At 39.5% G+C, this 26,432-nt stretch overlaps 2 protein-coding genes and 1 long non-coding RNA gene across 21 annotated transcripts in view; 1 reads left to right on the top strand and 2 right to left on the bottom strand.

Moving 5' to 3' along the window:
- Positions 1–319: 319 nt before the first annotated feature.
- Positions 320–26,432, top strand: part of LOC135341587 (uncharacterized) — a 72,071-nt gene continuing 45,958 nt past the window's right edge. Inside the window, exons 1-8 of one of the 11 annotated variants that reach the window (XM_064538186.1) lie at positions 3,722–3,804; positions 3,915–4,684; positions 4,937–5,051; positions 5,441–6,041; positions 6,380–6,419; positions 6,468–6,572; positions 6,646–6,852; positions 7,426–7,690. In XM_064538186.1, the coding sequence (XP_064394256.1) occupies positions 5,910–6,041; positions 6,380–6,419; positions 6,468–6,572; positions 6,646–6,852; positions 7,426–7,508 (567 nt within the window). In that variant the 5' untranslated portion in view covers positions 3,722–3,804; positions 3,915–4,684; positions 4,937–5,051; positions 5,441–5,909 and the 3' untranslated portion in view covers positions 7,509–7,690. Of the gene's footprint in view, positions 3,526–3,721; positions 3,805–3,914; positions 4,685–4,936; positions 5,052–5,440; positions 6,573–6,645; positions 6,853–7,425; positions 7,691–9,094; positions 9,288–11,727; positions 14,247–14,285; positions 15,796–26,432 lie in introns of those variants that run through there. The other 10 variants (XR_010396581.1, XR_010396585.1, XR_010396577.1 and 7 more) reach the window with 10 other exon arrangements.
- On the bottom strand, positions 16,034–21,827 carry LOC135341681 (uncharacterized). Of its 9 annotated transcripts, none has more exons than XM_064538358.1 (8): positions 20,758–21,827; positions 20,612–20,698; positions 20,002–20,558; positions 17,138–17,830; positions 17,020–17,085; positions 16,499–16,738; positions 16,306–16,452; positions 16,034–16,210 (listed from the first exon to the last, which is right to left on the bottom strand). In XM_064538358.1, the coding sequence occupies exons 4-7, from the start codon at positions 17,207–17,209 to the stop codon at positions 16,387–16,389; spliced, it is 444 nt and encodes a 147-aa protein (XP_064394428.1). In that variant the 5' UTR covers positions 17,210–17,830; positions 20,002–20,558; positions 20,612–20,698; positions 20,758–21,827; the 3' UTR covers positions 16,034–16,210; positions 16,306–16,386. The 9 variants fall into 9 exon arrangements, with proteins under 9 accessions (XP_064394428.1, XP_064394436.1, XP_064394396.1 ...); XM_064538366.1 differs by having other exon boundaries at positions 20,002–20,698; positions 20,758–20,856; positions 21,094–21,827; XM_064538326.1 differs by lacking the exons at positions 20,002–20,558; positions 20,612–20,698; positions 20,758–21,827 and adding exons at positions 18,752–18,801; positions 19,162–19,508 and having other exon boundaries at positions 17,138–17,328; positions 17,383–18,702.
- LOC135342172 (uncharacterized) lies at positions 23,075–26,274 on the bottom strand. Its single transcript, XR_010396780.1, has 3 exons — positions 23,505–26,274; positions 23,297–23,455; positions 23,075–23,207 (listed from the first exon to the last, which is right to left on the bottom strand). It is a non-coding gene; the product is annotated as an uncharacterized LOC135342172 (long non-coding RNA).

Below are 26,432 nucleotides of genomic sequence, written 5' to 3'. Positions count from 1 at the left end.
TACAGTCTGAGATATATACCGTATAGCGGGGAATTTTTGCGGGTTCAGTGCCAGGAAACCACACCCACCAATAGCTTTGCATGTGAAATACCAGTGTGTGGGAGTTTATCCCGGTTTGAATTTTCACGTTCACTACTGCACCCCACGAAAATTTCCCGCTACATATGGTAACAGATGACATGCACACTGTAAAAACAAAACTGGTGCACGTGATGTTCACCAACAATTGCTGGTGAAGCCCTTGTCCCATGGCTCACCATTTTGGCTGTAGTGACCGTCACCATTTTTTTTATTCACCATTATTTACTGGTGAAATTTTGTGGTTCTGATCTTAAATGCTGCATGTGTATCACAACGATTATTCAATATGTAATACGTACTGTGTAGACTTACTTCTACACTCTGTGCCTCCTCGTTCATGGGTGTTGATTCCTACAAAGTTTGTTGTATAATAATTATAGTTTAATAGGTGTATTTTTTTTAGGCTCACCCTTGTATTTTGTTTAGCCATAGAGTTTTCGTCCAATGGCTGTAGTGTATCACTCACATTTGTGAAAACTGAAGTGTGACTTGTTGATAGCTGTGCAAATGTTACAATAATTAATAATGATATAAAGTAAATGTTTTGAACGTACCATACTTGTGAATGAGTGATCCTCCTCACTAAGAGAGTCATCATCAGGAAACTACAATGTGATAAATGATATGAGTGGCCTCTGATCGACAATTGTAACATACCTCGTTGAAGAGTGGGTTGAGTGGAGGATAGGGGCTGACCTGTACATTTACTATCAAAATCATTGATTAAAGGTTCAACTGTACCTCAAAAGTAGGGCAGTCATAGGAGGTAGGGCACTCATGGGAGGTATTGATGTCCTGCATGTGGAATTAACGCACTTATTGATCTACATGATTGTGGTATTGTACATGTACCTGTACACATTGTAATATCTGTATTAGTAGTAAATCGTGTGTAGCTTTACCTTTGCTTCTGGGTTCAGTAAAGTTTTCCTTGAAACTTTGCTTGTGGGCCAATTTTCGGGATAAGCAGTTGAATCTGGTTATCAGTCAGATCTAACAAAGCTTCACCATCGATCTCTTGTTCTATAAGATGGCTAAAGGTTATAGTATGTACGTTGTCCTCTTTACAGTATACATGTATTATAATTATTGTACATGTACAAATAGTTAGAATTCATGTACAGTGGTCTGTTGGTACGACATGAATTGGTTAATCCGTTTTGTTACAAAATTAATGGTATAATCTTGTGTATCATGTATATAGGGATTATGTATATACTTATCATGAATAGTTGTTTGCAGGTGCTTTTCTGTGTTATTGCTACTAGTTACTTCTTAGCTTCCTACAGAACAACTAGCTAGGTGCAATGCTTATGTACAGCAGTCAATTCTATCAGCTATGACTCTTCTTTTTGTAAAGTCTCAAGTAAGCAATTAATGGGAACATTTTTTTATATATAGACTTTAGAATTCCTATGAAAATGGTTTCTGCACCCACACGAGATAAGTGTGCTGATATTTTGGAGAAAAACTGATCCACATCTTCATGAGTGTGACCCACTGGTAGAAAATTGACACGAATCTGCAACATGCATGCAAGTATGAAAGATAGAATTATAATCACTGTAAGTATATACTTATTACAGTGTGCATGCATATACAGTCATGTTTACCTTCCTGAATATCTTCAGTAGAACGAGAAGTGCCAAAAATGAAAACACGTACTTGTTTTTGTTCTCACGAGCAGTGTTATCCAGCTGAAGATATAAAATAGGAGGAATTGTGCCTAGTTTGCTTTGGAGCTGGGTTAAAATTGAGGTGAGGACTGTTATCGTTAAGTTTGAGTCGTGAGGCCACTGGAGCAAGTCAAAAAAAGCAAATGCCAATTTTCCTTTCTCTGACTTGGTATGAATCAATGCTCCTGTAAGGTGAGTGCGTAACCGTCACAGATTCTGGCTTGACTTGGTCTGCTGAGTGATATGAGGGACGTTGGTTTTATTCTGGTCCATGCCATCAATCATAACATGCAGTCACGTACTTTGTGGGCTCGCTTCTAGACTTCTCACGATGGTGATAGTACTTGCGACGCTCAGATCTGTTAAAACACAAAAATGCATGTGCATTATTTTATATACATAATTTATTTTATGCATTTTATAATTTATCCACAAATGACATGCATACTCGACTAAATCCAGATGCTGTTTGTATTCCGTTGATAACTGCTCACGCCTGCTCTTATCACCTACAACCTTCAGTCTCTCGCTAGCAAACCTCACACAGATGTCACACTTACTGAATAGGCTACTCTGAAAACAATTATACACATGCATAATTGGCAATCACATGTCTGTTATATATATATCGTTTATATAATTATCATGCATGCTGTATACTGCTAATACAACCCTTGCAACATAAAGTATATACCTTTGGGATGATACAGTATCGGAATTTATCCTTCCACAGAGCATAAAAATGAGAGCTTGAAATTATATCTGGTTTGCAGACACCCTGATCAATGAGATCTTGAACCATCAGCTCATACACCATCTTTCTAGACATGAAGTGTGGCAGGTGAGTCTGCTGGATGTGAGGCATTTTATCACCGATGCGGCTAAAATATCGTTCCATCCAAGCAGCAGCAGTCGTGTACTTATCGGACTTTGGCCTCTGCCGTTTAACCTGCGGCTGTGATAGCGTAATATCTTGTTTCAAAAGAGTAGCTACATTTCTTAGTTTTTTCTCGGAAATTTCGAACACTTTTAAATAAGCATACTTACAAACTTGCTTCCCCGATAGTGAGAGTTTGTACTGGATGGATTTGCTTCCTTTAGCAACTGAAAAGTTAACAGTATCTAGGAGGAACTGCTTCTGTTCCACTTTGTTTCTGTTTCGAAATGTTTTTTGCCAACTTTCTATTTCTAAAAGACTAAAAGAGGCAAGGCAACGGTGCTCACAGCAGGTTGAGCTAAGTAGATCTACTTGTGAAACACTTCTTGAACTTTGAGTGTTTAAAGGAGGAGTAACAGTGGCCTGTGAGTGTGCAGTATTCGATCCTTCAATTTCCGTCAGAGATGTGTTAAACACTGAGTCTTGTAGCTGACAAGAACTTTGAGTACCATCCATTTCCAAGTCATCGAAATGGATACTTGTATTTCCAGACGGGATGTGCGATAAAGTGGCAATTGATTCCCACGAGGTTGCAGATAAGTTACCTTCTTTTCTTCTCTTAGCAGGAGATTCGCTCTCAGAGTTATCGACACCTGCCCCAGTAAGAAGAGGAGTCGATTGGAAGCGCCGTTAACAACTCCGGTGAGTCAAAGGCACAGCATAGATGATTTTGAGCTATCAAAGTCATTCCACAATAATGAATTAGTAGAATAGTCCCATGTTTAACTGAGAAAAGATGTCACAACCGGCAGTCCAGTAAGTTTGAATGTGAGAGCTCCGAGCTGACCATGCGCAGGAAGACAATAATTCACAAGCACTGTGAACTGTGAGGTGAATTGAGCTATATAACAGCTGCTAGTATACAGTCAATCTCCTGCAGCTAGCTAGTATTATAGTCTATAGCTACTATCTATACTCGTATACTATACTGTAATCATAGATACTATAAATTTATAGTATCTATGCTGTAATTCAGTTATAAGCTAGCTAGCAGCTGCGGGAGATCTATACTGCGCACGCTGCATGCGGATCTAGCAGCTGCGGTTAGTGAAGGCTGTAGTGACTGCAAAGGAACATGCTAAAGGGACTAGAACTGACCAAGCAATATTGGTAGGCTCAACATTTGGATTGTTATAGTTTTAATGCTATAGACTCTAGTTTGCTCACGCGCATGGTTTAATTAACTTATTCAAGCATTTGACATTGAATTGGCCTTGCAGGTACTTTTTGAAAACCACGGAAAGGGGATAGTAAGCCGGGACAATTTTGAATGGAACAAGAGGGAATTCTCCAAAAAATTTAGGCACACAACCAATGCTATATCCAGTTCGTTAAAAAGTTTACCATTTTTGACAGGGTGCATTCAATTGCACTGATGGTAATGTGTCCGAAGCTTACCAAACCTCCCAAGATCAAGACGAACACTTCAGCTCTGGCGCAAATGATAGCCTTGAAGGAACTGAAGCACGTGCTGCTAAGAGACCCTTATATATTATATAATATGCTGAGCTTTATATGGTTGATATAAAAGCGCCTATAAGTAATATAATTACTAGCAAATTACAATTGTATATGTATATGGCTATACATAATTATTATCTCCTTTTAGGTTTGCTCGACATTCTGGTTAACAACTGTGAAGAGCCTCCAGCATCACGTTTTGCTCCGCCGAGTAGATCCAGTGTTCGTGGATGCCCTCAAAACAAGGCTTAAAGAAGATTCAACAGGAATTGGTATTCCTCCGTTGGCTGTAGCATGCAAGGACGTCAGGACTAAAGAGTTGTTTCAGGAGAGGCTGAAAGATGTATATCGTTATGAGGTTCATGGGGGTGTTCATGGCATTAAAGCCAGACAAGTCCTAAATTCTGAAGGCTCCATGCATGCTGAAAGTAGTTTGTATGCGGGACTTACAGATGAAGAATCTTTATGGCTCGCATCTCGGCATAATGCAAATGGGCACTTTCATCACAACATGACCCACCGAGATTATGTGAGCTGAGCTGAGCTGAATGATAATGTTTTTCTTTACCACCTTAGGGTAATCAACCTTCATACTTTTATGGTTGCATATATAATGACATTGGGGCAAAGCTCTCCTCCGTCACGTGACAAGTCTCCATAGAACTGGCCAATATGCATGCATGCATACATAAATTAATTATAATAGGGATGCGATCGCGAATAATGTGTTGTGGTCCTGTGTTCTATAATATACTTGCTCATAATTAATTTTTTAATATAGGTCGAAGCTTGTCGCTCGTCTATATGTGCTGAATGGCAAAGATCCAACAACAGATGAAACACCAACACCTTCACCCGAATGGAAGAGAACATGTGCCAGATGCATTCTTCCAGAGGTACAGGCTCTATATTTAATTTTTAGGTCTCTAATATTATTGTATAAGGTCCAAAACTATTCCTATCATAGGAACAAACATGCATGTAGAAGCATCTAACCTATAATTTGTGAACATGAACACATCCAATGAATATAAATTATGTTGACACTATATAGACTCTCGTTAATCCGGTAATAGCCGCGGCTAAAATGAGATCCCTACCTCGAATCTAGTGACTCATTTTGGTGCCAATTTTATCTGCCAAACAACACCCAAAATGTCATATCCGACTATAATACATAGAGAGAGTAGAGCATATAATTATAGTCATACTATGAAGCAATGAGCCAGTCACAAACTTTGAGTTGTTGCTGCACTTTCCTTTCTTTTACTACATCTATACATAGGGTTTTTCTCGGACTCAAGGGAAAATATTTACGCCCAAGCCGTATTCGCCAAAAGTGTGTGGGACAAGGTCCAGGAGGTGATGGACATGTATGAATTGGGGTCACTGAAGGATCAGAAACTCAACAAAAAGCATCTACAATCCACTCCTGAGTTCAAGCAACACCTGCTTCAGCCATTACATCATCTGGACATTGATTTTCAGGATGAAATTCTCCAGAAGCTGATCGAAGAAGACATTTCTTTGAAAGAAATGAAAAATGAAGCCATTCATTTCAGAGCATTGGAGGCAATTAAAAGGGCATTCTTACGTTGCACTAACTGTGCATCGTGGAAAGATGCTTGTTTAAACTTCCCCGCATTCACCGAGGAGACACGCTTTAAAGGATTGGACCTTCGCCATCAAATTCCAGAAGTGTTTAAGACCTACTGCCAGAGTGCACTCAATTCTCAAGCTCCATCGCTCGGTATATGGTTAAGACAGTCAATGATGCTCGTGTTGCTGTTGTGAGCGGAGACTTTCAATCGCTTTCAGCACAAGACATCAAAGATGCTGACTCATCATATTGTGGTGCCCAGCTGATTTTCACCGGCTTACCTGAAGTTAAGTTTATATATGCATAATTATTAATTCTCAAACTTATGTGCGTCTTTAACAAAGTGTTAGCATTCATGGTGCATGGTTTTAGATACAATTCTTATTGTCACTACATTAGAATTTATGGCAGTAAACCTCCGAGGACGAGGGCAAAGCCCCGAGGCCAAGGATGGTTTGTGTTGCCATAAATTTGAATGTAGTGGACAATATATAAGTGTTATCATGTGACTTACTGGAATGAAAAATGCTGACTACCTACTTGTGCGTATAGCTCGTAGCCAGTGGACATAATTAATATAGAACTATCAACTATGTATATACATGCACTGTTTTCGTTTTACAGAATTGCAGCACTGAAGTGATTGAGAAAATGGTTTACACAAGTAGGCAGCTCAATTATTCAAGCAGTACCTTGAAGTTTTTCACTCTAGTCGTGATTTGCAGTGTGGAGCAAATTGATTCTGTTAAGTCAGGACTACTGAAGTGCTACGACTCAACAGAAGTTGCTTATGCTTATGACAAGTCGGCCCAGCCAGGTAATATACACACATGCATGCAGCCATCAAAATAATATACACCAATTAAAGCATCCTAATTATTATTATACAGATAAGCAAACAGATGGCCTCTTGACTCCAGCAGTGAAGGGAATAGTAGTTGGGCACTGGTCACAGGATGGACAACTATCCCACAAACAGATAAATCAGGGTCATCACAACCTGTTCGGATGTTCTGAGGGTGATGACTCTCTTCAAAGAGAGCTGATAGAGACATTCAGCCATGATGCATCCACCATTATTGATGCAACACAGAGTGGTAAGTTATTGATTAAGTATTTAGCTCATATGCACCGGTATGTGTATTGTACATGCACTGACGCATGCAGCAGGGATTATTTTAGTGCAGGTGGCTGGTAGGCCTGTGCCAAATATTCAAATTTTTTCACCTATTATTCTTCACACTTAGATGAGCCTATTATTCAACTTCATCAGCCCTATTATTCAAATTGATGACACCTATTATTACACATATTTGGCACAGGCCTAGTGGCTGGTGACTTTCATCCGTAATAGCATGGATAACCTACTTGAACTCCTGTATATGGAACCCACATTTCTATCCTGTACATTACCATAGCATTTCAACCCTTCCCTTTCTACCTCTCATGCATGTACTTACATAATGTACAATTTGTACCTCAAAAGCTATGATAGATAAGAATCTAAACTGCATACATGTACAAATTTGTACACTCTCTTAGATGCATTATGTATGTACTTGCAAGTGAATATAGAGAGTGTACAAATTTGTACGTTTACTGAGGTGACATTGTAAGATTGTACAAATTTGTACACTCTATAATTAATGTTAGCTGTTACTTTCACTCAGGTTCCATGCATGGCTGCTGCCAACCTGAAAAGAAATCTTGTTGCAATTTATACCGATGTCAGCCAAGCGCAAGAGTTTTTTGACAGACTGTAAACTATTAACAACCTTTACTCTATATCGTATGCTGTTAACCTATACTGCATTGAATTTTGCAAGTGACATAATTATATTCTACACTATAACATTTGCTTCTCATCACTACAATATAAAGCATACCCAATTGTCATAATTTTAATATAAAGAATTGCAAAGTGTTGTATTTACAGTTAAATTCTATTTGCATTTCTGCATGTGTTCAGCTGCTATGGTGCTAGTGGACGAAAATCAGCAAAATGCACAATTTACCCTAAAAACATCTAAAAAGTTGCACACGTTTTCTTAAATCATAAACGGAAGTGTTAGTTCAGAAGGTATTTTAACAAAAAAGGAGAGGACCGGAAGAGCCGATTACTCAAGTTTCGTACATGAAACACATTATAATATTACTGTTGCATGTATAGCATTGAAGATCTAATGAGCATATATAATTAATTAATTGTTTTGTTTTTTCTGTTAGTGACATCAAAATTGTTATTTCTAAAACGAGATTCGCTAACAGAATGAATACATTATAGTGGAGTTTTGGAAATAGATCTACATGCATGCATACTTTAACTACAAACTATAATCGGAACTTTTAGGACGCACTGTGTTAGAGGTGGCCTTTGTTGAGGGGTTGTTTTGTACACAAACTGTTTATTTGGGACCTGCATGCATGGGTGCCTGTCGCCCGCCCTGTCCACAGCAACTCCATGGCCTTTATTCGGAGGTGGTTCTTAACAGAAGTTCCATGCACTGTATTATTATTATAATTTTTGTCTCCTGCAAAAAAACAAGTTCAAAAAAACATAATAATTATTATTGTGAAAAAATTAATGCATGCACGGGGATCCGGAAGAGCATATTATTATAATTATGCCAAAAAGTTCATGTTGCATGGTCTTTGCTATCCTCGAATCCACGCCGTCTTTGGATGCTCCAACTATCAATCTTTCCAGTTGGGTCCAGTGGCTAAAAGGTGTGAAATAGTGCTATTTTGTAACCTAAAAACATAGTAGCTATTTAGGGTAAATGTATAAAATTATGAGCTATAATTATACATATTAATTATAGTATACCAAGGCCTGGAGCACATGCAGCATGCAGCATGTATAACCAATAATTATTAGTATACAGAGATTGTCTACTGATTTGGGTGCTCTGCGTAGTTAAGGCCCGGGTCTGGCTGTAAATACCAAAATTTAACACTATGTTCATACTGCTGTATTATTTGCAATATATACAGTGTATGCTGCATCAAAATGATCCAAAATGAAGCTCAATGTTTTCTTTTTCCAAAAAACTGATTAACTTAATTCAATTATGCTAATTAGCCCCAAAAATGTTGATGACTTCATGCCACTTTTAAACTACAAATGCGGCCATGAAGATGCTAAGATCAAGCTTCAAAAACAAGGCTAGATGAACTTATCATTGCTAGGTACTAATATCCGGCGGGGGAAGAGTAGGAGTTACTGTATTCTTGAGATACACAGCATAGCCTACCTCTAGAGTGGCTGTCAGAGCTAAAGAAGCCAGTATAGCTAAGGCAGTTTTGCACATAATTATACAGAAACGTTAACATGTGCAGGTTGATGGGGATCGACGAGGGTCTCGCATAAAGAGAGAAGTAGTGCTGAACCCATCTGGTAAAGACATAAAGATTGAGCCCCACCCCCAAGCATGCAAAGACTATTATACCAACCCAATTAACCCATAATATTGTTTGCAAACTTTTTGTCCTACTCTTCCCCATTCACACTCGTGTATAATTACAATTCTAATACTTACTTTCACTAAAAAATGGAGTTGGCGTCGCATAATTGTCCGAGTAGGCTGCAGAGCCGTTGGTGTACAGTGGAACCTCCATAAAACGGACACCATTGGGGACCAGCCTTTTGGCCGTTATAGAGAGGTGGTCTTCCTTGGGAGGTTTCGATTTCCAGCTATGTATTTTCTACAAGTCATTTCTTGCTGCAAATGAATCTTGGGGCTTTGCTAACTGCTTCTTTAGCTCATACAAGCTTTGAAAAGGCTGTAGAGACAAGCTACAGCCAGGTTTTCACGATTGTGCAAAATAATGCTATCTCAGCAATAATTTTCTGCTAATTCTGGGTGTGGCTGTCCGTTCTGGGAGGTTATTTTCCATTGCTAAAGCTAGTTGGGGACTAGAAAGCTGCTCGTTGTACGGAGTAGAGAGGTGGTCGCTTTTGAGAGGTTGCTTTACATTGAAGTCATTGTAGTTTCAATCCGGACCTGAGCTCTTGGCCGTTATATAGCGTGTGGTTGCTATTCGGAGGTGGTCGTTAATGGAGGTTCCACTGTATTTTTTTGTAAATCGACCGGAACCTTGTATTTATATAATACGTAATTATACCTGCATGCATAATTATGTTGAGCTGGTGAAATACATATAATTATAGTATAGGTGTTTTTTCAATCCCGGAAGGCCATGGCATGCATGCATTCATGTACCATGACTTGTTGGAGACTGCTTGTTGAACACCCTTAATTGCATGGATACCGTATAGAGGGTATATTTCAAGGGTATAAATGTTCGTGGTTTTCGCGGATTAGGCATGAACCGCGAACATTTATAACCGCAAATTTAATATTTCATGCATGCATGCTGCAAAAAAGGCGCTATTCCACGAAAATTAAATCTGCGAAAACCTTTCTAAAGGCACATCCGCGAAAATTTATACCCTCGAAATAATTATACCCGCTATACGGTACATGCATGATTATAAAGTCAATGTAATAATTATACCAATAATTATTTGCTGCATGTATAATATATATATAGGCCTATAAGGAGGATAAAGTACATGCCCCTACCTCTAGCTGTTGCACATGCATGTATGCGATTACGCTTACGTTCTGACAAGTATTTATAATTATGTTTGCAACACGAGAAGTCTTAATCGATGGGGTGCGACATGTGTATATTGGCAAAGCTTGCAATGTAACTTAGGTGGGATTGACAGAGTAAGAAAGATGACAAAACACGTGGTTACATGCATTAATTGACCGAACTAGACTAAACATTATAGTTAATTTTGTTTGATGATGGGGAACAAATCCATGCAGCCATCTCTTTCTCAAACTTGACTCGGGCTACAGTATATAATAGAACTTCAACGGTCTTGGCAACAACAACTTGTTCACGAATGAAGTGGTGATGTACGTTCGATCTTCCAGTGTTCTGTGCAAATGCGATCGCCGACTGGGTTTTCATTGTGCATGACCGTAGCTAGCTCCTAATTGTGGTTCACAATTTAACTCTGAAAAAGTAGATACGTATACAATACTTCTTGTAGAGAAATGTATTCAGTAACTGCTCTGCAGCACCACTTTACCATGCAGAATAGCCCACGTCTTGAGTATAATAATAGTCCACGTCTTGAGTATAATAATAGTCCAAAATCAGCTGTATATATATACTGTATATAGAGCTATTCTAGGATTGAACAAGATTAGGCAGGCTAAAAAGTTGTTATTAAACAGTAAAAGTGTACCACGGCATGAGTTAGAACACAAAGTGTGATCAACAGACAGGAAACAATAACGAATAAAACAAATACAGATATAAATTCCATACTATAACCACAAACATAATTATACCCTAGCTTGAGGTACATCTGCATGAGAATTCTTTTACACTCTACAACTGCATCAGGCCAGTAGATACGATATGTATTACAAACTGCCAACAGCCGACTGATACACTTTGAAAACAAACAGCTCACCGCACAATTAAGTTTAGCTCAACTGGGGTTCCAAGCATCTCATATCTCACCATCAACATGACTGTGCAAGGCTGACCATGCAATCCACACATTAATTGCAGATCGACTTATCCTGAAATAGTGAGCTTTAAATCCATGTTAAAACCTGCATGAACACAGCTTTCTGTTGGATGATTACGTATACATACACACTAACAACCATCAATTAACTCGTTCAATTGCCCACACATAGATCAATGCAGGGGGTGAATTCCAACACCGTGACCTTCAGGCATTGTATTGGTTTTTTTTTTTTTCCCCTGTACACACCAAAAGATAAGGGGGGGGGCCAGGGGGGGCATACAGTTTAGCGGATACCATTGGTTTGAATGCGCATGCGCAGAAAAGGGGTGTGTTTGCGATGGAACTGACTCTTTTATTGGCATGCGCATAAATTTTGTGTCCTCGTGGTCATCCAATCTTTTATCTGATTCAGTCTAGATCTGCTTCCAGATTCAAACGGTGCTTGTCAATGGAGCTTCGCTTGTGGGTCCGGGTAAGCTATTATGTTAAGCTTATCAATTATCTTATCTTCTGTGTTGTGGGTGCAGGCCGTATACATGTAATTAATTTTGTCAGACCATTATTTTTTGTGTGGTGTTTTTAATAATTTTTTATACACATGGCGCATTGAAAGATTAATCTTTTAAGATGTTCATGGTGGTCAGAAACGTGTGGCCTCGTTCCTAGGCCACAACTATAAATAATACAAATTGAAAATGGGGGTGGTTAGGAACTGGAAACAAAATTAATAGAGATCCATAATAATTATTATTATAGCGGGAAATTAAATTTTTGACGGTGCTATTTGCCTTCAGTAGAAGTTCTAATATTCGCGATGCCAGGAAACCACACCCACCAATAGCTTTGCTTATAAATACAGTTTAAATTTTCCTGTTAACTACTCTGCCTCGGAAAGCACGAAATTTTGCACCTCCCAAACATACAGAATTAGCCTGAGATTTTGAGCTGTTAACTATAGATTGACAACGGAGTGCATCCGTGTTTCCCCGCGGTTTTAATCGAGGCTTACTTCTAACGTGGGAGTCTAAACATGAATAATTCATGAGAATTGTTTTTGCTGTCTGTAAAAAAGTCTATGAGCAGTTCTGCTGCTAAACATCAACTTCACCTCATTTTTGTGGCCATTTGGGACAAAGCACACTACTTAGTAACACCATAGATATAAGAAGGGAGAGGGATGGGAAACAGAGCACGTGCGCACAATCACTTCAGTGTAATGCCAAAAGGTTGATCTGCGTTTCGGCTCTAGACACCCCGCCAACCCAGCGGGAAATGTTATTACTATCATTCACAATCATTCACAGCTCCCCACTGGGACTCTTAGTACTGTGCTGAGCATCCACACCTACTGTGCATCATATAGAAGTGTTGTGTATCTCACCAAGAGCTTGAAAACTTTCAAAGGCAGTTTTTTGAATGTTGTATTATCGTTTCGACTCTATCTAGTGGCTTTGTGTACCTTCTACAAGGAGAGGCTATGACTACAGCCCAAAATATTAATGATTCCCTCTTTCTTAAGTAGCTGGGCATTGTATGCAAGTAAAATCAAAGCCACTTGGCTTTAGGTTGGTAAGTAATGTTCATTTTTGTCTTAGTAAGCTGGTTTTTAAAAGCAGACTTTTTGTGTACCCATTTAGAACGTTACATCAATGATTGAATGTAGGTAAATGTCTCTTTGTATTCATTGATAGTTGGTTCATCGTATCGGCATAGTAATTTACGACAGAACTTTGCTACATTTCCATAATTCTCTATCATGTCTGTGACTGTACTGGAATACTCAACGGTACAGACAGAGCTCCTCTCAAGAATTTGCTGTCCAAGCTGCTTTTTACTGCTTGGAGGGTCTCACTAACTATTGCTGCTACCTTGTTGTGACTGTTCCACTGGCCATTGCTAATACATGGAGCTCAGTAGCTAGTTTATAGCCTAGTACTAGCTAATAGCATGGGTTGGAGGAAATAAAGAAGAAAACATTGACCGAAACGCGGATCGTCAATGCTATTTACGTCGCGTTTCCCATCCCTCTCCTCTTATATCTATGGTAACACAACCTTAGATGTAATTATCATAGGTACTATAGGAACACAAGATGAAAAAGCGCTCTGTGTACCTCTAGCTACTTCACGAAAAATCAAAATTTCATTTCCAAATGATACCTACCATCAGGGGCATGTGTGAAGTGTTGGGAGGGATCTTTGAAAAGTATGCATTAGACACAATAAGTTTCCCGGGTTTTCGCAGTGCGAAACACAGATGGTTTCAGTGTACACTCAATGTAAAAGCATAACGTGAACTGCCTCCGTTGCCAATCCCTTTCTCTTCAATCTATGGTTAAACCACGCCTATTCAACAGTTCCAAATTCGATCTTTTGGTAATTGGTGCTTATTAGAACGATTACGGTAATAGAATGATTAGGAGTCGGGTAGCTATCAGAGAATGCTATTCGATGGGCTAGAAACCTTCAATCGAACTTTCTATCTACTTCCTTTCCGTTTGTTGTGATGTCATTGTTTTAACGATGTTATCCAAAGCCCCCAGATACCAGGGGGGGGGATTTAGCGCATGTGCAAGCACTCGATACCAGGCCTGATGTGAAGTGCGGCCTGGAATTGAGGCTAATGTATGCGCGGAGAGCAACATGGCTTGGAATTTTCACACTGACCCAATCCAAGTGTGAGTGATAAAAAAGTAGATTACATCACCTACAGTTGGATTGGTCAGTGACAATTCCAAGCCCATGACAGTGCTAGGTTACATCACTCACACTTGGTGTGCAAGCCCATGACATATACAGGAAGTCGCATTGCTCTCTGCATACATCTGATACACACGTTCGATACTCTCTCTCTACTTGATATATAGGTAGCACTGGTAATTTTATGATGGTATTTATTAGATGTGACTCGACTGTGCACGTGCATTATAATTATTTTATGCATTTGCCTTCTCGCATATTGCATTCACAGTTCTAGTGAAGATTGGGTTGGAAGATAACTCTAAGAGGCCTGGCCTGACCTAGCTTCATCAGAATGAGGAAGAGGTTTGGTTAATTTAAGGAGAGGAAGAAGGGTTGGGGTTTTGCTGGCGACTAAGACAGCAACTCTAGTCTTTGCTCATCCCCTTCCTCCACCCCTATTATTTTCTCCATTAGAATCGGTATACTATATAGCAGGTAATTCTCGTCGGTGAAACTTTTCATAAGAACTACCCATTAAAAAATTTCGTATTCGTACAGCTCACAGGAAAGTGATGTTGAACCTGCCGTATAATCTGGTTAGTAAGCGCATGCGCCTATAGGGAAAAGAGCAGGCCACCACGCCCATGACGTTTCAATGAAGCAAATCTAGCTTGATCGTTTATCTGCAATAATTTATGTGTATAGTCATATCTGACAGCAGTAATACAATACCAGTATAGTGAAAGACACTTAACATCTATAGAGAAGTGTGGAGACCAGTACTGTTTTTCGGCAGAGATTTGTGCAGAAAACCATGCGCCTTCTATCAATTAGGCTCTTGGTAGTTGATGTGCGCTTATTAACAGGTGTTACGGTAGAATATTTTCCGTACTTTTAATTCGTATGATGCTCTACAACACGAAAATTCCACCATATGAAAACAACCCGCTCTACGGTAATACAATAGAACCTCGCTAATCTGGACCTCTTTAGTCCGAAACTTCGCAAATCCGAACAAAATGGCACACTGAAAAAGAGGAGGGGCTGTCAGTAGAATAGACTATTGCGCATGTGCAATCTGACTTGCTTTGCTGAATCAGCAATAATAAACTGCTGAAGACAATGGCCACTGCAAAGAAAAGGAAGAGAGAGAGCTCACACGACTTACTGTATTGGAGAGAAAGGTATAGCTAGAAATTAATTTCTGCGGCCCAAAAATGTTGCAAATGAATGAGTAAACGCAGAAATTATCCGCAAATGCGTATTAACCACGCCTAATTTAACAGTTGGAAGTTTAATTCGCAGAAATATTATCCGCGGAATGTCTTTGTACAGCTACTTGCAGAATTTTTGGGTCGCAGAAATTTCTAGCTATACGCTAGCAGCTTCCCTTCTGTCCACAGTAATATTATCGTAATACATGTACAAAAGTGTATTTGTTAGTGATATTCATGAAAAAAAAAAAATTGAGAAGTAACACTTCATCAGACAAAATCACTGACAAGGATTGCGGGATTATAATTTTTTCTGCTAGCTGCATGGCACTTAATTGTGAAACCATGCTGCAAAATGATCGGTCATTGACTTCATATGCTAGGTCAGCATGTAACTCAACGGAAAAAAATGTTATAAAACGTTTGTTAATCCAATGGTCTAAACAAAAATTAATGTTAACTGTGTTCAATTTCTAGCTTTGTACTACACCATCGAAGTGTGTCGCTGATCGATTTGTTGGGCTTACTTTTCTTATTGTTAAAACAAAAGTTGCATTCTGGCTATAATAACAGATTGTTATTACTCAACTACCGTATAGCGCGAAATTTTCGAGGCACTTATATTTCGTGGATTGGCCTCTAAAAGCATTTTCGTTGCACAATGTTCGCGGAATGACTGCTTACCGGAAGCCACGCCTTTAAATCTTGCACGTTATAGCAGGTAAAGAACGATTTTCGTGGACTTAATTTTCGTGTAGGATTGCTAACCCACGAAATCCACGAAAATTAAGCCCCTCGAAAATTTCGCGCTATACGGTATATATTATTATTGTTAAATTAACGTGCAAATTATCATACAATAACAAACAATTATACTACGCAGTAACAGATTAATGTACGTCATACTCCATAAGAAAGTCGGCAAAGTCTCCTTTCCTTTTGGGATGAACGCAGAGTATTTGGAATAGTAGTTTTACTGCAGAATTCTCAAAATCATCACCTAAAAACAATTTAAATACCTTATTAGTGACGACAATCTTCGAAAATTTCGCGCTATACAGGTGATACACGTTTGACAGACAGGGGAAAACTCACCTTCTTTTGGCAACAAAGGTTTAATATATTTTCTCTTAGTGTTTTCGCTGTATGAAGTTATGGCTGGCACCCATTTCTGGTTCACTCACTACAAAATGAGCGGTATATAGATTGCTTGGAAAGTACCAGTTCCAGTTCTTGTTCAATCTGCACATAAAATTAATTAACATTTATTGGCAGTACATCATGGTACTTTTGTTTCTGAGTGCAATGGACTCACATCATGTAGAGTTAGGTTTGCAACAGCATTGCATAGTTCCTGCCCAAACTCGTCTAACGTCGTACATGGTGGAGTAAAACTCTCACTAGGCGATGTGTTGTCCGCTTTCACAATCAAGACAGGTTGTAGTTGAGATATGTATGGCACCATCTTTGTACGGAAGTGATCTATGAGATCACCATAGAGATCGTCCATTCCCACCGCCTTCAGAATCTAATAAAAGTGTCACAAAAGCTAGTATATACCATGCATGTGACGCTGCATGGAAACATGGTTATAAATACGTTAATGTATACTATTCTAATTAATTTTTAGCGAATTTGTAATTAACGTGATTAACTTTAAATAGTCTGCGCTAATAAAATGTCTGACTCCATTCAACCTTAAAACTACACCCTTTGACTAGTGCTAATGCATTTCTGCAAATCCGCCAAAAAATAGTGCCCTAACAACAGAGAAATCTGAAAACGCTAAAATCAACTCCTTCCAGGTACTATTGTGAGATTTTTTTGGCCCACATTGCCCACTGACTGCTCTCTGTCGTCACTGACTGTCACCATCTGTAGGGAGAAACAAGCATGCAAAACAGGTTTGATGGACTCGCGCACTCACCTCTTTTTTTCTCTTGGTTGGTTGCGGATCATCCTCCTTGCAAATGACTACAAACATGATCCGAGCATACATATACCTGTCGTGCGGACACCGCTTTTCTTAGCTCAGTAGCAGTGACAAATGTGAAGTTAAACTTCTTTGCCTGGATTTCCACCCTCGCCGCCATATTTTCAAGCTTTTTCCCTCCGTTCCTGAGGAAAAATAATTATGTTTGATTGTTTAATATGGAGTTGTTGAGGCCTAACGTATTCCAGGTACTTTTTCATTTTCTCCATCAGGTGTAGTGTTAGTATGAGATATGCGGAGCCCTGGACCTGTGTCATGTGTCTGTGGACCTGGAGCACTCCTCCTGTAGACTTTTCAAGTCTTGCCTCTTTAAATTCCTCTAGCGTAAGGTTTGCCACTGAACCAGGCCGCTGTGAGGCGTTGACCATGACTGCATGTGCCAATAATTATGTGTATGATGTTAGGACACGAGTGAACGCTTTTCCTTTCATCAGGCTGTTAACAACAGGAATGATATCTTCATCCAGCTCTGTTATTCTGTTCTCCAAGAACTTTTTTCCAAGGCTGATGAGGAAACCAACTGCCCTAGAGAGTTCGGGCAGCAGACTATTCAACTCTGTGTAGTCCCGAATCTTTGGTTCAACACACGAGTTTTCAAACTGAATCAAGATGCACCTAGATATGTACCTGAAAAGAAACAGACATTATGCATGGTGTCACGATTAATATAGGAAATGTATAATCCTGACAGTTGTGGCTAGGTATACATGAAGTGTGATATGACTATATATACCTCTCCTGCTGATCTGTAGTGAATAATTATTACAGCCATGCATGAAAGCTTGCTATCACCCCTCTTCACCTGCTCGCTGATCACAGAAATAGATTTTAAATTGATTGTGAGAAAGGTGAAAGAGGGAAAAGTGAGCATGTCTATCGAAGTAGATGTGATGGGTATAGTGGATTCTTTAGTGTTGTAGTTATAGTACCGCCATGGTTTGTGGATGGATTGTTTCTATTATCTAATAGCGTTTCAAGAACATAGTTGTGACAGGGCCTAGGAAAACCCCCCTTAACGCGGCACTAATTAAATTAAGCTGTAGGCCAATTAGTAGAAATGAAAAACATGGGCAAAAAATTTTTTTTTCACAGGTGCTAACTTCAACTCTTCCTCTACCTACCTGTAAAAATTTGGGTCTCTACGAAGCTTTAAACAGGTCAAGCGCGGACGTTGAAGAAACTCACCGAACGTTCATTTTTTATAATGAAATTTACTGTCTACGTGAGGGGAAATTCCCTGGGAATTTCCCTATTATTGTTAATTATTTTTAACAAATAAAAGAGGACAACTTGTAAGGATTATTTCATCAGCCCAGTACTTACAATCATCAAGAGGAGCCAGGTATATCATAGCTCCACTTCTTAACAAACATAATTTAGCAACAGAAATAGATTAGAAAGAGCAGCTATCTAGCTAGCTAGCTTGGCGTAGATCCACTCTTGTTTCTTTAGATGTACGTATCCCGTGCCACTTATCCTCATAAACACTCCATAACAACCTACAGATAAGTAGTAAGTTAAGATAGACACAATATCAATGTCACTTACATTCTAGCCAATAGACAAGCGTTTCTCAGGCCTCTGACACTTACCACCACCTGGGGGAACCATCAATATAAATATTATACGACAATTCCACGCAGTTTCCTGGGCCCTCCATGATGTGATCACCCATCCCATCAGGCCTGTTACTACTAAGCACAATGGCAGTGATACCAGTACTAAATTAAAGGAGGAAAGCTTCTTATAAGGCTACTAATAAGTTGGATCAAGCCTTAGATCGATACGGACGAATACTAAGTGAAAGACTACCTATAATAGATCACTTAGGCTTCCTTTAAGCTGTATGAAGGACAGAGACACTTTCTGTAGGCTCCATACAAGTGAGGGATCTTTTATAAGACTGATACATTACACAGATAATAAGTACAAGCTTATAACAAGACATGAGAGCTTACCATTCGAGCGACGGGAGTCTTTGCCTCTTTATTTCTTCGAAGATCCTTCCTAGGTGCCAAGCAATCCAGCTACATAGCTATACTAGCTAGCTAGAGAGTCCTAGAACGCCTAGCCTTCATCTAACTAACTTGTCTTCTCCAGAACATCTTTTACGAAGCTTTATGAGTATACGGAAGTGCCCGGAAGGCAATAATTGAACTTCAATTATTCATGACGTTTGAGCGTTTTACTCAAGAGGGCGTTGCAATACCTTCGTAGCGTTCCCTCGAACATATCTCCGGATAGAAAATAGCTAGGAGGTCGATCTTGGTATCATTTTGAAGCTTAGAGAACGCTTTATCCGATTCAACAATAAACATAAACTCGGGTATACCCGCGTTAAGGGGTGTTTTCCTAGGCCCTGTCACAGTTGGTAACTTCAGATGATATTCTAAACAGCTTCATAAGTCTACCTACAGGGAGAATAGGAGACGGAATGGAATAACCCATGTCCCACATATAGTGGGAGTGGGTGGGTACAGGGGTGGGTAGAATGGAGGAAACATTGCCTGGTTGTCAGGTTAGGCTAGTTTTCCTCCAAACCCAACTACCCTCACATACTCCACATTACATTGCCTGAGTGGTATAGCACGATCTCAGCTATACCAACTATCTTTGTGCCTCCAGCGAGTATATACTTCTTGCCTAAGGGGGAAGGAATCGCAGGAATATGATTTCTCTGAAGTGCATCACAAATTAGATTTTTTGTTCCTGGATAGTTTTGTGTACTAAGTAAAGTAGGATTACTAGCTATATACAAGGGTGAGTAAGTTTCCGGATAGAAAGATTGGTCGTAATACCTCATATGCCTATTAGCCAGATACATGCATGGTCAGGCCATTTATCTTCTTTAGACTGCTCTCAAGTGTGTGTCGTCCACCTTCAAGTTCATTCCAAAGTGGTCTATGTGTATTTTTCCAGGTAACACAGAGTAGAATCTTCGTGGAAAAGATACAAGCATAGCTATCCCTCATCTAAGGACAGTCGTTTTGCCCGTTCCTGAGCCCAACAGTTAGCAGTGTCAACCAGTTGGGACGAACGTCAGCACTCTCTTTGGTATAGTCTTAGAAGCATCAATACTTACACCTCCCTTGATACCATCCTGGAGTAGGAGGAACAATAAAACATGTTTGTCAGTAAGAAACCAGCCCCCCCAAAGGCGATGAGAATTAAACACGGGGCTTCTATCACATACATAATGTAGAAAGTGAAATTTAACCACACACTAATTGGTAGGAATGTTCCGGCTGTTCGATTAGCAGCGATCTCCATGCATGTGTCCTAGGGCAGGAAGAACAGAGACGTCTACCAGTCCAAAAACCCGTATCTCGCTTGAGGTGGCCCCTCCTCTGTGATGCTGTATATAGCAATACATGATGTTATAGCAATGTACACAGGACAGTTTTCAACTTAGGTTTATGTCGAAACAGTTGCATGCTAAGGTAACATGTAGTATTTTTTTAACACGGTGATTTTCAGTCAGTTCGTTCTCGATCTCTAAAACAATAATACATGTGAATACAGAACTAAGTGTAACTATAGGCGAATAAACATACTTGGATGAAGTTTTGTATGCTTTTCCAAATTTTGTCACTTCTTTTTCTTTTCTTTCCCAGTTGTGTTTTGCTTGTCATCTTTCAACAACTTATTGGCTTCTTCGTTTGGAGCATTGGAGGGAAAAAGAAACTCATACTAACACATGTATACACATCTTGCGATCTTCTATAACCTCCCCCCTCCCCACAAAATGAAACCCTGTACATGGATCAATGCTTCAGAGGACCATGTGTCGTCTTTTCATTTTTACCAGACTGTCTGTGAATTTCCATAATTATTCTGATTCTCTTTCACAAAAGAATCTATATGTATCTAAACCACTCCCATGGACCTACCTGTTGGACGTGTTTTTGCCATCGCTTTGGAGTTTTAGTACTGTCATGCGGACATGGTCGCAGATCTACAGTCGAAAAACGCTAAGGGTTAAATTTCGTTGGCAGATGCCAATTCTCAAAACAATTCGCATCTTTTCTGGTAATGCAAATTTGTTTAACATTCGAATAATTATTTTCCTAGCTCTTAATTTTATTGTCTTTGTTATTGTACATGTTGGGTTATCAATCCTAAACAATTATTATTGACAGCCATTTGCACCAAACCACTGCTAGAGCTAGAGCAGCTGTGACACAAAAAGTTGCCATCAGTTCGTGTGCAGTCTATACATTCCTCAAATTGTCCCTTTGCACATAACCTCACACACAGCAGAATTATAAGGAGCTAGGCTTTCAAGCTCATCCACTTGGAAGACCAGTGGCGTAGCCAGGGGGTGGCAAAGGGGGCAAATGCCCCCCCTTTTCTGGATCTCTACTACTCTGCTCAAGTTATTGTATCTGATTATCTTGCTGAGCACTCCCTTTCTTCGGAATCTTGCTACAGTTAGCTAGCTAGTAGGCAAGCAAAACGATTTAATCTCTAAACTGTGGTCTAAATCTATAGACAGTTCTTGTTCTTTGCTAAACTAGCTTCTTCTAGGCAAATAAACATCAGGCCACACCCAACAAGTCAATTGTGACGTCAAAATTACGAGGCGTGGCTTCCGGTCAAAATTTCGGCGCTGCGCGGCTGATAGGTTTTGCCCCCTCTTCCAAAAAATCCTGGCTACGCTCCTGAAGACTGTTGTTATCTTCACTATTTGTGTGCAACCACATGCACTAACTGTAATAATGAGAAGAAAAGGGTGGTTGCCCATTAATTTTGAATAGTAATAAGTTCAATTTACCTGTATACAAACTTCACTCGTCAATCAGTAATTATCTGTTGTGGAAGAATCCTGAAGCTGAGTAGTTAGCTCTGCACTAGAACGCTAGCTATTGGTAGCTGCAAGAGTGAGTTGACTTGCAGCCATTAATTTTAGACTTGAACTTTTGGCATCGATCGTTTCACAACAATCATGCTTGATCATTACCCAATTTGGTTGATTGCATGCAGCAAAATTAAAGATGTTCATCATAATCAATGTGTGTATAAAAGCTAGCTATTATAGTTGTAGTAATTTATGTTATGTAGCTTTGGCACCTCCACCGAGGCATCAGCACCCGCGCACGGTGCGCCTTGAATTAATCAATTATCATTGAATTAAAAGTTAAGTATTAAATAATCAATTAATATTTATTAATTGTAATAATAATTATGCCAATGTCATTGATTTAGCAAAAAAGCATGTTCACGAACCACGTATAAATATAGTACATGTTCACGAAACTACGTAGTGTTCACAAAACTAATCTTCATTCAATTGTTCGTATGTATGACTGAGCTCGGTTGCTACTGTAAGGTAACCTGCTTTCTTCTTTCTTGAGTCAGTTTCTGGAATAAACATGGCGGCATTCTCATAGTACTTGTGATATTCAAGATTAAAGATGTAGTGCGATGAAAACCATGTGAATAGTATCACGGAGAAGGCGGTTGCCTTAATGTAAACTTTCTGTTTGACGAACACATAATAGTCAGCTGGAGTGTCCAGTGACTGAAATCTTGCGATTCTGGGAGAATTTCGTACTGGCTCCTCTTGTGCGCTATACTCTGGTCGTTCTACCATCTGCACACAGAAAGTAAATTCATGTAAGGCTCAAGTTCCTACAGTAGCAAAAACAATTCCTGTATACCACTAAACAGGCCATGTTGCACACAGTATTTCTAAAACCCTGTATAAATATTTGCCACATAGTAAAAGCTCTAATTAGAAAACACAGGGCTCTTCGACTAAACGATATGACGAGTATAATATAGAGTTTTGCTTAATCACGTGTGGCTAGGGTAAAATGTTTACTATAGAGCAGGTAGGGTAAAAAATGGAATCAGAAAAAAAACTTGCTTCGTGATCTGAAATCCAATAGTACTCCGGATGCTTCTCCTTGTGTTTTTTGGCCAACAATGTGAATAACGCTGCCAAACAATACACAGCACCAAACAATACACGGTTTAAATTAATGGTCTACTTCCTGCATGCCTGCATGGAATAGCAATGAGTAATCTACAATCCGAAGAATTTAAGTGATTTCAAAACACAAATATACTCAAAAAATGTCTATCACTGACCATAGTTTACGGAGTGTCGTCAAATGCTGCTCTAGACTTTTTTGAGAACGTTTTGGAGAGTTTAAGAATTGCTGGAACCCACTTCTCCCACTTTTATTGAAAATCTTTGAATATCGAATCCTTCGGGCGTTTCAGAATAAGCGCCATTTCTAGAATTACCTACACACATGAGGGATAACTTACTAAGCAAAAAAATAATCATACTTACACAATCAGGGCGAAGCAGTGCTGGAAACTTTTCAAGGATTTCGTGGACACTCCCAGCTTTACTAAGAATAAAGTCCCCTCCGGACACTGAAAGTGAGCTCCATTAATTCCAGTACCACTGATTTGGTAGGTTCATTTTTCTTTAGTTCTTGTTCAACGCTTCCAAGTTTCTACGGTTGCTCTCATCGTTAGGTATTTCTGACAATGCAAGTGGAGGGTATCTGTCAGTTATTACCCGAGGCGCACGTGGGCGGCCACGGGTATAGTAGTCCATTGGTCTGTTTGTTTGTTTGTCACAGGTATATCTACTCACCTGGGTACCACAGCGCTGCGTTTACAGCATGTATAGCCTTCACAGAACAATATCTTGGTTTAAATAGTGGCAGATTTTGATGTTAAAGCTTCTTTGTCGAGCAAAAGCTAAGAAGCTTGAACTTGCATGTTGGCAGCTAGCTAGCTACACGTGGCCTTAATTACGTAGTTGCAGCTGAAGTGATCCGTACCTGGAACAATTGATAGTAGAAAGCTAAAATTGTGACTGGTTGTTGGCTGACTCTGGATCCTATACTCCAGCCTGGCAGGAGCCATATATACCTCTCTAAGTCTAAGACTCCAGGCTCCTTTGCTGTGATCACAGTACATGTCTCATGTGACATGTACCACTCAATGTTTCAGCATGTCTCCAGTCTGGTTTAGTTTTATTGCTCTTGAGTTGCTGTGCTAGTCATACATGCTACATGCACTGCATCATCACTCTTCTGGTTTCTTTATTATCATGTCACCAGCCGAGGGTTTGCACTTTAGTGCTCTAGTTTTAATTTCTTCTTCACTGGGGCGCCGTCAGTCTCATCCTTCTCAACCTTGCAAACGTTATATACGCGGTCGATTATCCGTTTCTCCCACGACGCCTAAAAGAAAACATACAATGTACAAGTTCATACTCCAGTTGGATATTAGCTACAAGCTACAAGTACAGTTACAATAAGTACACAAAACTTACGTAACGACATCCTAGAACCTACCTTGCCTCTAAATAGAATACAAATTTTAATTTCTGTGCTCTAGTATACCTTCAAAGGTGCCACAGACGTCTTGTGAAAGGCATAATCTTTAAGCCACCTGGCCACTTCTAGGACGGTCCATTCCTTAAAGTGGGGATATGTATCAAATGCTTTAGAAAAGTCCAGAAAGATAGCATGGGTGCATGGAAGTGGTATTCTTTGACCAGTCAAAAATGGTTTCTAGTAGCTGTGACTGGCAGCTGTGGCAAGCCGTGTTGGATTGGTGATAAAATATTGTTGTCCAGTAGATTGTATAGCCTTGTGTGAATAATTTTTTCTAGTGTTTTGACAGCGATTGCTTTGCCTGACAACAAATTTATGACGATCGATTGATGTTAAACTGATTGGTCTGTAGTTGGTAGGTGAGTTTCTAGGTCCTTTCTTGTGGAGTGGGGTGATGTTAGAAGTTTTCCAGTCGAAGGGTAAGATGCCCTGTCGGATGGACATGTTAACGACTCTTCCCTTGACCCAAACACAAATGGCAAACAGTTTCTGGCTCCCTGTAGGTTTCCCTTACTTCCACAAAACATTTTGGTCCCATCAAAGCAGCTGTGGTTGCAAGTGCACCAATAAAACGGTACTCTGGAACAGTGTTATGAGACTTGGCAAATGTTTCAAACCACACTCGTATGTCTTCGGGTACAGCCTCCTTCCATGGAAATGGTACATCCTGAGCTTCTTTCACAAGACTTGCAAAATATTCAAATGAACTTGATGTGAGCATTAAATCCACCAACCTTCACTCTCTTTGGTGATGGTGTTGCCATAATTACAATCACAAATCACTGTAACTAAAAAAAGGAATTAGTAACATAACACAGTACACGTAGAGCATAACACTTTATAGTTTTCTTTTCTTGAACTGTAAAAGTATACTGGTTATGATATGCAATCGGGTATACATCGAGTTCCCTGCATGAAATTTGATACTGCATGTGTATACCATTATAATACGATAATTATGTGCGATAATTATACTAAGTACACCTGGAAATCTATCCAACTCGGGCTCTGTCTAAGCGATCCGATTTTATTGTGTCAAAGCACGATCTGGTCCAGTTTGACAATTGCAGGTGTTATTCCAAATTAAATTTTCATTAAACTCCAGTATCTCCATGCAGCATTCTCCACTCCTGCAGTGACCTCAGAGTCGTGCAAGGATCCTCTGGACTTTGCCTAACAGCTATGTAGTCAACGAAAGACTCCAAGATGATTTGCTCACTTATTGCAATGTTTGGCCCATACAGTATAGATGCCAAAACAGGGAATGCAACCAGCTGGCCAATAAATATTACTGGTGGAACAGAAATGCTCGTGATATTATAATACAGGAAATGGGTTGCTGGGAGTAGGAATATGCACTCATTCCTCGTGATTCGAATCCAACTAATTTAGTGGATTGATGTTAAGACGTGTGTTCATCATTAAAAAAAAAAGCAATAATAATTATAACCTACGAGTTGAAACTGATTAGTTTGATAATTAACTCTAGCCTTCTGTTATCCTCTTGCTCTTGCAGCAGTCTTCTGGTCACTAGCAAACTCAATAGGATGACCAATTGTGTCTGAACAATCAATTGTCTCTACGTGCTTCTGCGACTTGTTCACATGTCATTTGTACTATATCCAGGTCTTGAGCGGCTCGCTTATGCAATTCTGAAATGCCATGCACTTGAGAAATAAAAAAGAAAATATAATTCTAGTAGACTTACAGTTTAATTTACACACATGCCCTGATTATGATCTTTCTAGTGGCTTACTATTTTTCGTGGTTGTGTGTAGAGCCTTGGTTATGTTAGATCAGGGGTAAATTGTTGTGATGAAGTGGTTTGCAATGTTATGGCTGCTGACATTTTTTAAGCTATCAAC

This window comes from Halichondria panicea, chromosome 1, assembly GCF_963675165.1.
Source record: "Halichondria panicea chromosome 1, odHalPani1.1, whole genome shotgun sequence".
NCBI lineage: Eukaryota > Metazoa > Porifera > Demospongiae > Suberitida > Halichondriidae > Halichondria > Halichondria panicea.
This window is presented reverse-complemented; position numbering and strand designations above follow the sequence as displayed.